Below are 15,172 nucleotides of genomic sequence, written 5' to 3'. Positions count from 1 at the left end.
TTAAATTCCTAGAAGGCATTTCTGTTTATCACTTTGAAACATTTCTTCACGTTTGCGACATTCTTTATTAGTTCTAACCTTTTCTCGAATCAGCAGTGTGATGGCAGGGGCTCCGTTAGCATTTTCATTGCCCTTGGTGTTGGCAATCTGTTTTAAGAACTCCACTTTTTTCTTGCTGGCCATAAAAATGATTTTGTCATCGCAGAAGACCATGATAGTATCCGTTAGTTCATAACCAAAGAGCCATGTCTATGGGGAAAGACGATGACAACAGTATTTACAGAAAAAAAAATAAAGTACTTATATAGAAATATTTATAAGATTATGTTGAATCTTATATGTTGAACTTCAAAATAATTTGGGGTAGGGAATCCTGAATGTAGACAAATGACATTTACCCAGCTAACAATTTACTGAAATTAAATGATGGGTAAATTCGAGTTAAATATTATTGTTTTATCAACTTTTGTATGTTTGAAGTATTTCATAACGTAGACCATCAAATCATTTGGACAATTTGTGTTTACAGAAACTGTCTTGCTGTCCAGAATAGAAGAGCACCCTAGAGAACTGTGCATTCTACCTCCGCCAAAAACTGTCGTTGTGCACCAGTTATTCATTTTTTCTCTCTCAAAAAGACAGGATTTTTAGCTGGGTATACTGATCAGTATGAAAATTTATTCCCATCCTTTCTTGCAACTAAGTATGGCTGACAGATAAAATTTTGGACAATAAGTTATAAGCGGAAGTATTCTGTGGCTCTTCAAAAAAGTCTCCTTAAAAAGGGAAGAGCTCTCATTTTCTTCCCTTTCTCCATTCTTTTTGCTGGGAATGCAAATGTAATGATTAGAACTCTAGCAATTTTTGTACCGTGAGCACAACAGCTAAACTCTACGAACATTAGAGGAGAGACATGGAAAATAAAATTAAATCCCTGAAGACTATCAAAGAGAAAAGGGAAAATTTTGTGTTATCCACTGCTTAGATTCTTTTGATATACACAGTTAAATCCATCCAGTTTATGTACTTCTTTTCCTTATGTTCTAAATCAGTACTGTCTACTGAACTTTTTATGCAAATGAAAATATTCTGTATCTACTCTAATATGGTAGCCAATACAGAGTACTTGAGACTTGGGACTGTGGAATTAACTTTTGAATGTGGTTAGTGGCTACTCTACTAAACAGTGCAGTTGAGGATTCAAAGGCTGTCAGGGTTAAGAACTGTTGTAACCCCTCACCTGTAAGGCAGTTGACTTGGCATAAACAATTTCTTCATCAACACCCACAGATACAACAATGGCATCAACATTAGCATACTCATCTTCTCCTTTCTGAAAAATAAAGAGTTAGGTAATTTGGTCATTTTCTTTTTACACTAGCAAAATAAAAAGAGACTTTGGTTTTCCTAAAAGAAATTCCAAGTTTAAGGTACATGTTTACTTGATAACCTCACAACCATTGATTACTTATGCTATGCAACTATTGCCACAACCTAATACATTTTCCCCTTCCCAAAACAAACCTATTGCAATCATTATCCATCTTCCCTAGCCCTAGGCAACAACTAATCTAATTTGTCTCTATGGTTCTGTCTGTCCTGGACATTTCATATAAATGGAATAAAAAACATGCTGCCTTTGTGTCTGGCTTCTTTTACTTAATATACTCTCAAGGTTCATTAATGTTGTAGCAAGTTTCAGTACTTCCTATTTATTGCCAAAACATTTTATTAAATGTATATACCACACTGTATCCATTCATTAACAGCTGCACATTTGGGTTATTTCCATTTTTTGGTGGTTATAAATAATGCTTCTGTGAACACTCATATACGTTTCTGTGTAGACTTATTTCTCATGAGTATATGCCTAAGTGAGGAAATGCTGGGTTTCACGGCAACTCTATGTTTAACTTTTTGTAAATTTTTTGTTTATTTAAGGAGGGAGAGAAACATCTGTTGCCTTTCACATGCCCCCAACTAAGGACCTGGCCTGAAATCCAGGCCTGTGCCCTGACTGGGAATCAAACTGGTGACTTTCTGCTTGCAGGATGATGCCAGACCAACAGAGCCACACTGGTTAGGGCTCTACATTTAAGGAATCACCAGATTGTTTTCCAAAGTGACTACACCATTTTGCATTCCCAACAGTAACGTTTGAGATTTCCAACCTCTCCACATGCTTAACATTGTTGCTTTTTATTACAGCCATCCAATAGGGTGAAGTATTATTGTATCTCATTGTAGTTTTGAGTTGCATTTCCCTGATGGATAATGATGTCTGGCACCTTTTCATCACATGCTTACTGACCACTATATTTTTTTTGGAGAGGTGCCTATTCAGATCTTTTGCCCATTCTGTAACTAGGTTATTGCTTTACTGTTAAGTTGCAAGAGTTCTTTTTATATTCTAGATATGTCTCTTATAAGAAATAGTTTTTTTCACTTTCTTAATAATGTTCTTAGAAGCAAGTTTTAATTTTGAAGAAATCCAAATTATTCTTATGCTTTTGCTGTCACATCTAAGACTTTATCCAAACCAAGGACATAAAGAGTTACATATACTTTATTCTATAAGTTTTATAGTTTTAGCTCTTATATTCAAATCTATGATTTGTCTTGGTAATTTTCTGTATGATGTGAGAAAGGGGCTTAACTTCCTTCTGTTGAATGTGGGTAAGTAGTTTTTTTCAGCACCATAAGAGTTGAATAAGACTATTCTCTCCCCACTGAATTGTCTTGGCACCACAGTCAAAAACCAAATGATGTAAATGTAAGGGTTTATTTCTGGATTCTTAGTTCTGTTCTAGAGATCTACATGTCTATCCTTAGAGTAGTACCATGTTGTTTTAGTGACTGCAGCTTTGTATAAGTTTTGAAATAGAAATTTAAATGTGAGTGCTCTAACCATTAAGTACTTTTGAAAAGCAATATAAGACCAAGGGACTAGTAATCATTTGTAGGTTATAAGGTCAAATCTCTGACTTCTATGAAGTCAAGAAAACAACTCCTCTCCACATTAAACAAACTTTATTTCTCTTTTAGAGATGGGGGAGGGAGAAAAAGAGGGAAACATCAATATGTGGGTGTCTCTCAAGCACCCCCTACTGGGGACCTGGCCTGCAACCCAGGCACGTGCCCTAATGGATTTGAATTGGCAACACTTTAGTTCCCAGGTGGGCACTCAATCCACTGAGCCACACCAGCCAGGGCTGCTCTCCACATTTTAAGGGTTCTAGTTGCCAAAGGATCCAAATAATAGCAACTGAGGATTCTGTTGAATTTCTCTACAACATAACATACAACCCAAAGCTACTACAGAGAAACTGTACGTATCTCACCATTATCAGTGAGAAAATGTCTTTCTTCATGTAGGTAAAATTTTATCATCTGTTTAACTATTAGTAGTAGTTCAGTACTATTTGGTTACTAACTAGTAGTTAACACCAGTAGTTCCTTATCATGAATAAAGGCAGTGGCACCAAACTAATTTTTCACTAAAACATGCTTATGGAAAGAAAAAAAAAACAAACCAATTTCACTAAAGAACATTCTTGATGCAGTAAAATGATTAATATCGTGAAATTCCAACTATTGAGTATATGTGTTTTTTAAAAATTTATTTTATTGATTATGCCAGTTGATTATACAGTTGTTCTATCCCCCCCATTCATTCCCCTCCACCCTGCACACTCCCTCCCCCACAATCCCCCCCTTTAGTTTATGACGTGTCTTGAGTTCTTTAGATTCTGTTTCCCCTACTATTCTTGCCCTTCCCCCTATTTTCTACCTACCGTCTATGCTACTTATTTTCTGTACCTTCTCCCCCTTCTCCTACTCCCCTGTTGCTAACCCTCCATGTGATTTTAATTTCTATGGTTCCGCTCCTGATCTAGCTGACCTTTTAGTTTGCTTTTGTTTTAGGTGTGGCTGTTAATAACTGTGAGTTTGCTGTCCTTTCACTGTTCATCTTTTTTAAGTTCATTTTCTTAGATAAGTCCCTTTAACATTTCATATAATAGGGGCTTGGTGATGATGAACTCCTTGAATTTGATCTTATCTGAGAGTACTTTATCTGTCCTTCCATTCTAAATAAAAGTTTTGCTGGATAGAGCAATCTTAGTTGTAGGTCTTTGGATTTCATGACTTGGAATAGTTCTTTCCAGCCCCTTCTTGCCTGTAAGGTCTCTTTTGAGAAATCCGCTAACAGTCTGATGGGAAGTCCTTTGTAGGTGACTGTCCCCTTATCTCTTGCTGCTTCTAGAATTCTCTCCTTCGTTTTAATCTTGACTAATGTAATTGATGTGCCTTGGTGTGTTCCTTCTTGGGCCCAAGTTCCTTGGGACTCTCTGAGCTTCCTGGATTTCCTGGAAGTCTATTTCCTTTGCCAGATTGGGGAAGTTCTCTTTTATTATTTGTCCAAATAAGTTTTCCACTTGTTGCTGTTTCTCTTCCCCTTCTGGTACCCCTATAATTCGGATGTTGGAGCGTTTAAAGATGCCCTGGAGGTTCCTAAGCCTCTCATTTTTTAAAATTCGTTTCTTCATTCTTTTCTGTTTGGTCATTTTTTTCTTCCTTCTGGTCCACTCCACTGCTTTGACTCCCAGTTTTCTTTCCATTACTATTGGTTTCCTGTGCATTTCCCTTCATTTCAATCAGTTTAGCCTTCATATGTTCCTCTAATTTGTGACTAAAATCAACCAGTTCTGTGAGCTTCCTGATCACCAGTGTTTTGAACTGTGTATCTGAAAGTTTGGCTATTTCTTCAATGCTTAGAGTTATTGGCTCCGGGGGTTTGAGCTCTTTTTGAGCCATGTTTTGGTCTGTTCGCGCCTGTTACGTATGAAGAGGGGAGCCTTAGCTGTTCACCAGGGCAGGGCCACCCAGGTCACTGGTTTGTGATGCTGTGTGTGGGGGTGGGGTCAGAGAGGGAGCAATATTGGTCCCCTCTGTTGCTTCCTGCCGCTGTGTGGTCTGTCTCACTGCTCACTCCTTCACTGGATTATCTGTGCGGGAATATGTCAGCCTGCTGCCTTGCGCCTGTAATCCCCTTTCTAGATGAGTTACCTCGCAGTAGTGACCAAATTACTACTCCTGATTTTGTTGTCCAAATATTTGGTTTTATTGTAATCTTTTTCACTGACTTAACATTTTAAGAAAAATTTTATCCAATCTTTAGATACCCTAAATTCTGGTGTTATTATATTTCTTTCTTTTAGGGTTAGAGTCCATCAGTTTTTGTAAAGAATGAACCAAAAATATTCTATGAACTGATCGGAGCAGCTGGAGAATTCATCCTCTTACCTTTTTGATTAGCAGTGAAAAACTAGGCATTTTTTATGAGTTGAAATCTTTGAGACTTTGGGTTTGTTTTCCCTGTCATAAAAAGGCTGAATATGAGTGTTTTTTCTCTCTTTATTTTTAATTGTTTTAAGATCCCTTTGGATCATTTTCCCATATTATTAACAATTATTAAGTTACATGATTGTACTCTGCATACTCAATATCCACCAATTGCTTTCTATCTCCAAATTCTGCCACCTTGAGGTCTGTCCAGCCCACCTGACACCCAAGTCTGACTGACACAGGTGTTTCAGATGGGAATAACAGTGTTCACTGAGCAGCTCCTTTCTGTATGTGCCTTCTTGCAATTATGCTATTCTCACAATAAAACTTCAGTTGTAGTATGCATCATCATACTCAAAACTCAAAAACAAGCCACCAAAATACCAAAAGTCCCACAAAAATATATAGGCAGACCTTTCACTAATGATTTAGACTGTAAAAACAAGGGTACTATGTCTAATTGAAATGTACATATTACATTTAAAATAGCTATTTTTCATTAGACTACAATTATTATAGAATGGCAGGTAAAGTTATACCTTTCCTACCATTTCTAAGTTTATCAGTTAACAAATCAGATAAGGGAATGTTTTCATTAAGGTCCTAAAGATAAAAGTAAATTCCTTTGGAAGGTTGATTTTTATGTTTAAGGAGACTTAGGGTCTTTGACAAAGTTTTTAGATAGGATGTTAGTATTGATGATTTCTTAAACTTACCAGAAAATTTTTTTCAGCAACTCTAAGCAAAAGGTATCAAGTCATTCTGTATTTAGAGACAGTAATACCTACCAAGGGCTCACTCTGAAGCCAGACTGCCTGGTTTTGAATCCTTGACCCACCATGCACTTCTCTGTGTTGGTCTCCTTGACCGTAAGTGTGTATAAAGTGCTATGTGTAAAAAGTGCTTAGGACAGTAGTAATCTCACAGTAACTGCTGTTTGACTATATTACTAAAGACTGAAATGGCCATTTGTTAAAAATTTACTGTGTAGCATACCACTGTTACTGACGTCAAAGATTAGCTGTTGATTATCCATAATCAGTACAGAATATGTACAGTAGAACAGACTTTCTGAAAAGTGTACAATCCACACAGGAGATGATTTTGGGTGATTACAGATATGGCTTTAAATATTCAATCACAGAGCAAAAAAGTCACATACTTTTTAATTCTCTTTTAACACCCTTGATTACATGAAGAATACAATGTAACGCTAACCCTTACCACCTGCTACAATGATGCAGTTGTGCTTCCATTATCTTTATTTTTTAACAGCTATGTTTTATTTTTGGAAAGTGATGCAATTGTCCATTTACAGTGAAGTATCCTTTCTGAATGTATTTAGGTTTGAAGAGTTGAATAGTTTTGGAAGAGGAAAAGGAGAGAGTGGCAAGTAACTAAGCAGAGTTGGGGGAGCAACACCCTAAGTGCTTGACAAGTCTTCTCACTGGCAAGGTACAATGGGCTCAGAATTCAGGAAGCACCAAGTATCAAGGAAGGGGGATGAGGTTTATTGTACATGAATGAGTTCAGGGATAAAAAGAGATCTGGTCAGAAAGCTTAAGAGATGGACCCTGCCAGTTCTTGGAAACCATAAGACAATCTTTTCACAAAGGACTTGCTTTATTCTCTGGAGAACAGAACTCAGAAAGGCTCTAGGTTCAGATATTAGGCTCAGCAGAAGGCAATGGCTAAATGTTGGGGAATTACATAAAAGCCTGTATTTTGAATGACGTTTGGGTACAAAAAACCCAAAGAAAAGAATTTAGAGGATTTTCCCTGTGCACCCTCACTAAATTCAGAGAAAACACTTCAGATACTGACACTCAGGAGTCCTCAGTAGAATAAGCCAGCCTATTCACTCTAGACTAAACCCTACTAGTTGACGCCCCATTCATGCATAGCTTCTGACCAGTTTCTTAATGCCTTTTTCTTTATAAGGAAGCTACATTTTGAATTCAACAGGTAAGACAGAAAGCTAATAAACCCAAGAAAACAGACAAGGCAGAGGAAAATAAAAATTACACAACCCCATAAGATAAATAAAGTACATCCATGAAACAAGAAAACCATTGTAAGGAGTAAGAAAGAACTCTTAGAAATTTAAAATAGTTGATATACATTTCCAGCCAAGATGGAGGCATAGGTAGATACATTGGCCTCCTCACACAACCAAAAGAAAAGAGGACACAACAACAAATTTAAAAACAAAAAACAACCAGAACTGCCAAGAAATTGAACTGTATGGAAGTCCAACAACCAAGGAGTTAAAGAAGAAAGATTCATCCAGACCGGTAGGAGGGGCACAGACCAGCAGCCAGGGTGCAGAGGATGTTTGGCAAGGCCGTGGCTGGTGGATCAGGCAGCCCCACATTTGAGTGCAATTAAACTGGGAGGAACAACTGGGGAGCAAGACAAACAGTGCCACTCAGGTTTCCAGCATGGGGAAATAAAGCCTCAAAACCTCTGACTGAAAAAACCTGTGGGGGCTGCAGCAGCAGGAGAAACTCTCACTCTCACCAGACAGTTCGTTGGAGAGACCCACAGGGTCCTAGAACAGGGGTGTCAAACTCATTTTCACCGGGGGCCACATCGGCCTCAAGGGTGCCTTCTAAGGGCCTAATGTAATTTTAGGACTGTATAAATATAACTATTCCTTAACTAGGGGCAAGCTCAGCGGCTGGGTAGAAACAAGGTGCTGGGCCGAAAAAAACAAGGTGGAGGGCCAGATTCATTCAGTCCGTGGGCCTTGTTTTTCACCTGTGTCCTAGATGTACACAAGCCTGCCCACCTGGGAATCAGCACCAGAAGGGACCAATTTGCTTGTGGGTAGCAGAGGATGTGACTGAGTGAAAACCTGCAGAGAGCTGAGCAAGTGGCATTGTTCCCTCTCAGAACCCTCCCCAACCTACAGTGCCATATGAGTTGCCCCGCCCTGGCCAGTAACTAAGGCTCTGCCCCTACTATGTAACAGGCACGCTGAGACAAAAAAGATATGGCTCAAATGAAAGAACAGATCAAAGCTCCAGAAAAAATACAACTAAGTGATAAAGAGATAGTCTATCAAATGCAAGGTTCAAAACACTGGTAATCAGGATGCTCACAGAAATGGCTGAGTATGGTAGCAAAATAAAAGGAAAAAGTGAAGGCTACGCAAAGTGAAATGAAGAGAAATGTACAGGGAACCAATAGTGAAGGGAAGGAAACCGGGACTCAAATCAACAGTTTAGAACTGAAGGAAGAAATAAACATTCAACTGAAACAGAATGAAGAAACAAGAATTCAAAAAAATGAGGAGAGGCTTAGGAATTTCCAGAACATTTTTAAATGTTCGAATCAAAGGGATGCCAGGAGAAGAGGAAGAGCAAGAAATTGAAATCATAAATAAGAAGAACTTCCCTAACTGGCAAAGGAAATAGACTTCCAGGAAGTCCAGGAAGCTCAGAGTCCCAAAGAAGGTGGACCCAAGGAAGCACACACCAAGGCACATCATAATTACATTACTCAAGATTAAAATGAGAGAATCTTAAAAGCTGCAAGAGAAAAGGAGACAGTTACTTACAAAGGAGTTCCCATAAGACTATCAACTTATTTCTCAAAAGAAACCTTGCAGGCAAGAAGGGTCTGAGAAGTATTCAAAGTCATGAAAGGGAAGGACCTACATCCAAGATTGCTCTACCCAGCAAAACTTTCATTTAGACTGGAAGGGCAGATAAAGTGCTTCCCAGATGTCAAGCCCTTACTGTATGAAATGTTAAAGGGACTTACCTAAGAAAAAGATCAAAACTATGAACAGTAAAATGACAACAAACTCACAGCTATCAACAACCAAACCTAAAAAAACAAAAACAAACTAAGCAAACAACTAGAATAGGAACAGATTCATAGAAATGGAGATCACATGGAGGGTTATCAGTGGGGAGGGGGGAGAATGGGAGAAAAGGTAGAGGGAATAAGAAGCTTAAATTGTAGGTACAAAATAGACAGGGGGAGATTAAGAATAGTATAGGAAATGGAGAAGCCAAAGAACTTACATGTACGACCCACGGACATATACAAAGGGTGGGGGAATGATCGTGGGGGGAGGGTAAGGGGTGGAGGAAAATAAAGGAGAGGAAAAAATGGGATAATTGTAAAAGCATAATCAATAAGATATATTAAAAAAATAAAAGTTGATGCATTAAAAATCAACAAAAAGTTGTAAAATAGAGAAATAGTAACTTAAGTCAAAGAGGAAAGGCTAGAAAACAAAAGCAAAAGATAACAAATTTAAGCCACGAGGTCTAAACTTTACTAAATATGCATTTCAGATTTAAAGAGAGAGAGAAAGAACACTTAGGAAATGAAGGGGAGAAAATCATCAAAGAAAGATTCCAGCACCACAGGATCCAAGTCAAGACTAAAAGGGCCCTCCACTTCCAAACTCAATGTAATGAAATTTCAAAATATAAAGAAATAAAGAGATGATTCTAAATGTTTCAGAGAGAATAGACCATATATAGTGGAAGAGGAAATAGAATCTTATCGGCCTTCATAAGAGTAATACTGTAAGCTTGAAGACTGACAAACAACAGCTTCAATTCTGAGCAGAATTCTGAGTGATTTTCACCCTGGAATTTCATCCTCACTGAACCATATTATTAACTAAAAGTAATGATAAATAAAACTTTCCAAGAGACACAGGGATCAAGAAATACATATCTATATCCCTCCTTAGGAATCTCTTAAGAGAAAATGCTCTAACAAAACAAAGAAAATCAAGACATGGCTATAGTATATAGGGGACTCAACATTGGAAAGTCCCAAGGTTCAAGAGACCTGGAGAGCAACCTATACAGATAGAGCAGTGTAATGTAAGGTTGGGAGGGTGGAGGAGGTGGTGGTGGTGGTGGTTTTTTAAAAAAACAAACACATAATCAATAAAATATATGGAGATGTGAGAATTTTAGAATAAAAGATTGATGAGATTATGACAAATCTACAGGAAAAAATGAGGGTTAGTAATGTTTAAAAAGGGAGAAAAATTGAGGCAATTAATGTCAGGAAAAATTAAAACTACAGAGGAAAAGGAAAAAGGTCATTGTTCTGTTACTTTACCCACCAGTGAAAATATTTACATTAACAATGTAAACTGACTACTGATTTTACTAAAAACTGTGAAAAAATCTTATCAAGAGGGGTGGATGTGTGATAAAGCATGTATAATAAAATGCTAATTGTATAATCTAGGTGGCAGGTACATGGGTATTCACTGTAAAATTCTTTCACCTTCCTGTATGTTTGAAATCTTTCGTAACAATGTGCCAAGAAGAAATTTTAAAAGTATCAGGAGGTAAGGAAGTTAAAATAGGTGTGATGGCATAAAAGAGTTTAATTTAAATCCTAATTTACCACAACAGTTAACATAATAAACGAACAAATTAAGAACTAGCAGTATATACAGTAGATATTACTTCAAAATATGAAAGAGAAGAACTGAAAGTGGTTGTTTCTGGGGGAGGTGACTTTTTAAGGTTTTCAAAACTTTGATTTTTTAAAAACCTATATATGTATTACTTGATAAAAAATAATTTTTAAAGTGCAAGGTAAATAATCTAGGTGGTTAAGGAATCAGCAAAAACTTTGAAGGTAATATATAAATGATAAAATTTGGGGAAATACTGTAGCACACATCTTCCCTTGAAGTACCCAACTGGGTACTGCATTAAAAGAGGAAACATACTTGAAGTCTGATTATAGCTAGAATACTCACATACCTTACCAGCCAAACTAAGGCAATTCTGAGAATAAAAGGATGTACCATTAACAATTACGTAAGGGCAAAAGGTGAAGTTTCAGGAAAGGCAAGATTTATGGTCATCATAAATACAGCCTGGGTAAAAATCCTTTCAAACCAAGAAAGGAGGCATGGAAGCTCAGAAATCATCACTATCCTTTCACTGGATGCCTACAACCTGCCAGGCACTGAGTATACTTGGTAATAGGGATGAAAAACAAGTATTAAAAAGTTGGTAACTAGACTATAAAAGGTGAGTAAGCAAGAATAAATGAATCCCAACCTGTCCAGGCATTTTACTTCCATCTTGACTCTTTACTCAAGAGACCAAAGCATTATTTAAACCTTTTCCCTATCTCCCTCCAAAGATAAAGGAGCCATAAAGAACTGAGATGAACATTATCTTGCTGAAAGTAGCATGGGAATTGCCTATATTTCCTAATTTACCAAAGGCAACTGTCTAGTTTTGGAGAGCAATCCAAAGCAAAAAATTTGTCCCTGACAAAAATCAGTAAACAGCCAGAGAGCAGCAGCACTTGAGAAAAGCACTGACACTATAGCTTAGTTTTCTCCAAAGGCATAACTTTTTTTTAGTGTTGCAGCCATCCATTACCTCGGTCCTGACAGAGCTACATGAATGAATGCATTGGATCAGCATTCCTTTTGAAAACAGCTGCTATTCTGATATTTTACAGAATTCGTTTGGGATAAAAGGCAGATGACAGAAGTCAAAATTCAATCACAGCTGGATATCCTAATAGGTACTCGTAGATCTCAAGAGTTATAGTTGTGCCCAGATATTGTATCCCTCAGCTTCCGAAGCAGCTAAGACCCCAGAATGGTGGAACCTCCCTTCTGGTACCCTGTGCAGTACTAATCCCATTACTTGGTTAAAAGTAATCTCACCCTGGCTGGGTGCTTAGTTGGTTACGGCGTCATCCCTTACACCAAAAGGTTGCCGGTTCTGTTGGATTCCACGGCACATACCTAGGTTGTGGGTTCAATCCCTAGTCAGTACACACACGACAGGCAACCGATGTCTCTCTCTCTTCTCTTCCCTTTCTAAAATCAATAAACACATCTCCAGGTGAGGATTTGAAAGAAAAAGAAAAAAAGATTGAAAAGGTCATGAAAAGGCTTGAAAGCCCTGAAGTAAGAGGACGGAGTTCTGAGAAGCCCATAGCCCATCTCATGACCCACCACTACTGCTTGGGGTTTCCTGATGCAGAAATACAAAGACATTGCAAACACTTTCTGCTCATAGCAGATCTAATTAAAAAATAAGAGGCAGGTCTATACTAGACTCCAACATCCAGGAAGAGTCATAAAACAATAAATTCTAGTTACTATGAGGTCTCCTGTTTGATTTTTGGTTGAGTCTATTTTTTCAGATATGAGATTTGTTTTAGAAATTTCTACTCAAACAATCAAAACTGTGATATAGCAATTGTTTTTAGGCCAGGTTATGAAAATTGTAATAAATAATATATCTTATTTGCAGTAGCCTCACAAAAATATGTACCTAACCCAAACTCAATTTGCAGATAGCTTGAGATTAGGGGCCGCATTAGCTTCCAGTCTTATTTTAAAAAGGTGGAGAGAATGGTAGCAGCTTTCTGGTTTTCTATAATTCTATGTAGTTGAAGGGAGTATGACCTACCTTGTGTTAGCTTGTGCAACCAGAGTTCTGAAACACACTCAAAGGTATCCAAGACTATAAAGTGATATAAAGCCCAAACTAATTTTTTAGTTAGTTGACTTTTGTCATAACAGAGACTTGTATGGTTAACTTCAAGTTCTCCTCAATGCTACTTTTCTTATTAAAGGAAAAAAGTGTAAAAGAAAAACAGTATAGCATGTACCTATATATATCGCTCTCTTTCTAAACAGCTAAGAGGATAATCAACCAGAAATTATCCTAGAAAACGATGATCTCTGCTTAAGCAGATCAGAATGAAAGTACTCTACTGGAAAAGATGGTGCATACAGAAACCAATTCTACAGGTCAGTTCTGGGCACAGTTATTAAAATGCAATTATTTTAAAAAGTCCATTCAAATAAGATTTTTGTAATTAGACACAAAATTTTGCTAATTTTATGACTTGGCTCAATTTTATAATACCAGGGTCTTAACCAACATCTAACACACCCCCTTCAAATGTCATTAAATTAAAAGGGAGAGCCAACATAGATTTCTTAAAGACTTCTGAGAAATAAAAAATGAGGGCTAATAAATGAGTTTTTGTGCATTTACAGACTTATGCAAGATTTAGTTTGCCAATTTGTCTTTGGGCCCCTAAGTTCTCCCTAGTTTCATGCTTTATATTTAATTATCACGTAGGGGAACACTGAACTCTAAATCTTAGCTTTCATGAATGGTTTTGAGAGGATGAATAATTTGATAAACTCTGAATCACCGAGACTAGAAATAACCTCCACATCAAAGGTATATAATTTCGGGGTCTACGGGTGCAAGAGAGGACTTCTGATTATTTCCCGTACATCAGCACGTATACGCTTTAAAAAATGTCAGAACCTTGAAAACCTGTAACATGGATCATGTTTAAATTTTAAAATGTGATAGTGAAAGAAGCTCTAAAAACATTTGGTAGAAATTAACCAATAAAAAATTTTGAAAATAAAACTTATGTTCAGCACTTGTGTAGCACAGAGTCCTTATTTTTGCTTTTCATGAAATGTTACTTGGAATCCACTTTATTTTCAATTATCTAATGCATTTACACTCAAAAGAAGAAACATGCACAGGAAACTTTAATGTGAATGGCAGGGAAATGACCAATTTTAATAGCTTAGTTTTTAGTAGATCAATTTGAAAGGCAACTTACAATGCTGAAATCAGAATTGAACATTTTTGTCAGGACGTTTTTCAGGTTTTAAAGTCTTTATTCGCTTATCTTCCCTGGATGACAAGAGTTCAGAGGCCAGACTTAACATGGACAGCTCAGGCTGCATCACAGCATGCAACCAAGTGTCTCAACTGACAAATTACTACCATAAGAAATTTTAACAGCGGACGTTTTTCAAGCAACAAAACTGCCCAATCTTTAAAAGACTGGGAACTGCAACAGCTCTTTTTCTGTACTCACGCCCCAGACACTACCAGGCAGGAAAACTAATCACGTTTCATGCATCACATCTTTTTGCACTACTAATGCCTGCAGGTTTTCAGCGTTAGGTTTCTGTTACCCAAGGCAGGGCCTAGAACATGAGGCGGTTGCGCGTGAACAGTATTCTTTAACTCTAGCAAAAGCGCCACAAAGAATTAACGTGAAGAGCCCCATTTACAGTCTCCTACCCCTCCATTCACCCTTTACGAAGATGGTTGTAATTTTGGCGGGACTTGGATGGAATACTCAGGTCCTGGAAGGGGAGAGCGAGTGCGTGGGTGTGTGCGAACTGCAGGAGCGGGCAGCAAGACATGATCACGAAGTGGGAGGGTATGATGATGCCTCTTCTAGGGCGGGAAGAGACTACGAAAGGTGGCTGTTATGCATGACGGCGGCCGGCACGCGGGTAAGATGGTGGTGGCCGCAGGGCAGGGGGACTCCCTGTTACAGGCAGCGCTCCAGGCCGCGTTTGGTGAGTGATCCTGGGGAAACTAAAGGGGCGCGACACTGAAACCGGGAATTCTCGAAGGAAAGGAAATGTAGGGCGCCGAGAAATGGGGTTATTAGGGGATGTAAGAGAGGGGCTCCCTTGGGAAAATTACGGGATCTATCTCACCCGCCAATTGCTGTACAGTCTCTTCACTCTCCGGTAATAAGCATCTTTGTCCAGAGTCACAGCCATAGCCACAATCGCTGCTCCGCCTCGGGTCCCGAGAATCACGCGAGGTCCCGGCTCCACCACCCTCTCTGGGCCCCGGAATCCCGCACTCAGTGACCCGGAAGTATCGACCTCAAAGGTGCCATTTCCGCTTCCGGGTCCCGATAGCGCAGGGTTTTGCTATTTTTTTTAACTCCTCCTTTAGAAGGTTAGGGGGAAGAAAAAGCGGGGAGATCGACAAAACGTGCGGTCTGTATTTTCGCG

General features: G+C 38.3%; 1 protein-coding gene across 1 annotated transcript in view; it reads right to left on the bottom strand.

The window, feature by feature from the left end:
• SUPT16H (SPT16 homolog, facilitates chromatin remodeling subunit) overlaps positions 1-15,172 on the bottom strand; it is a 43,005-nt gene extending 27,833 nt beyond the window's left edge. The window contains exons 1-3 of the mRNA XM_037152121.2: positions 14,867-15,172; positions 1,241-1,333; positions 79-249 (exon numbers count right to left, since the gene is read on the bottom strand). Of these exons, the coding sequence (XP_037008016.1) occupies positions 79-249; positions 1,241-1,333; positions 14,867-14,932 (330 nt within the window). The 5' untranslated portion in view covers positions 14,933-15,172. The remainder of the gene's footprint in view (positions 1-78; positions 250-1,240; positions 1,334-14,866) is intronic.

Source organism: Artibeus jamaicensis, unplaced genomic scaffold (assembly GCF_021234435.1).
Source record: "Artibeus jamaicensis isolate MK-2021 breed Jamaican fruit bat unplaced genomic scaffold, CSHL_Jam_final scaffold_854, whole genome shotgun sequence".
In the NCBI taxonomy this organism is placed as follows: domain Eukaryota; kingdom Metazoa; phylum Chordata; class Mammalia; order Chiroptera; family Phyllostomidae; genus Artibeus; species Artibeus jamaicensis.
The sequence above is the reverse complement of the archived record's forward strand: the minus strand, read 5'-3'. Positions and strand labels throughout refer to the sequence as shown.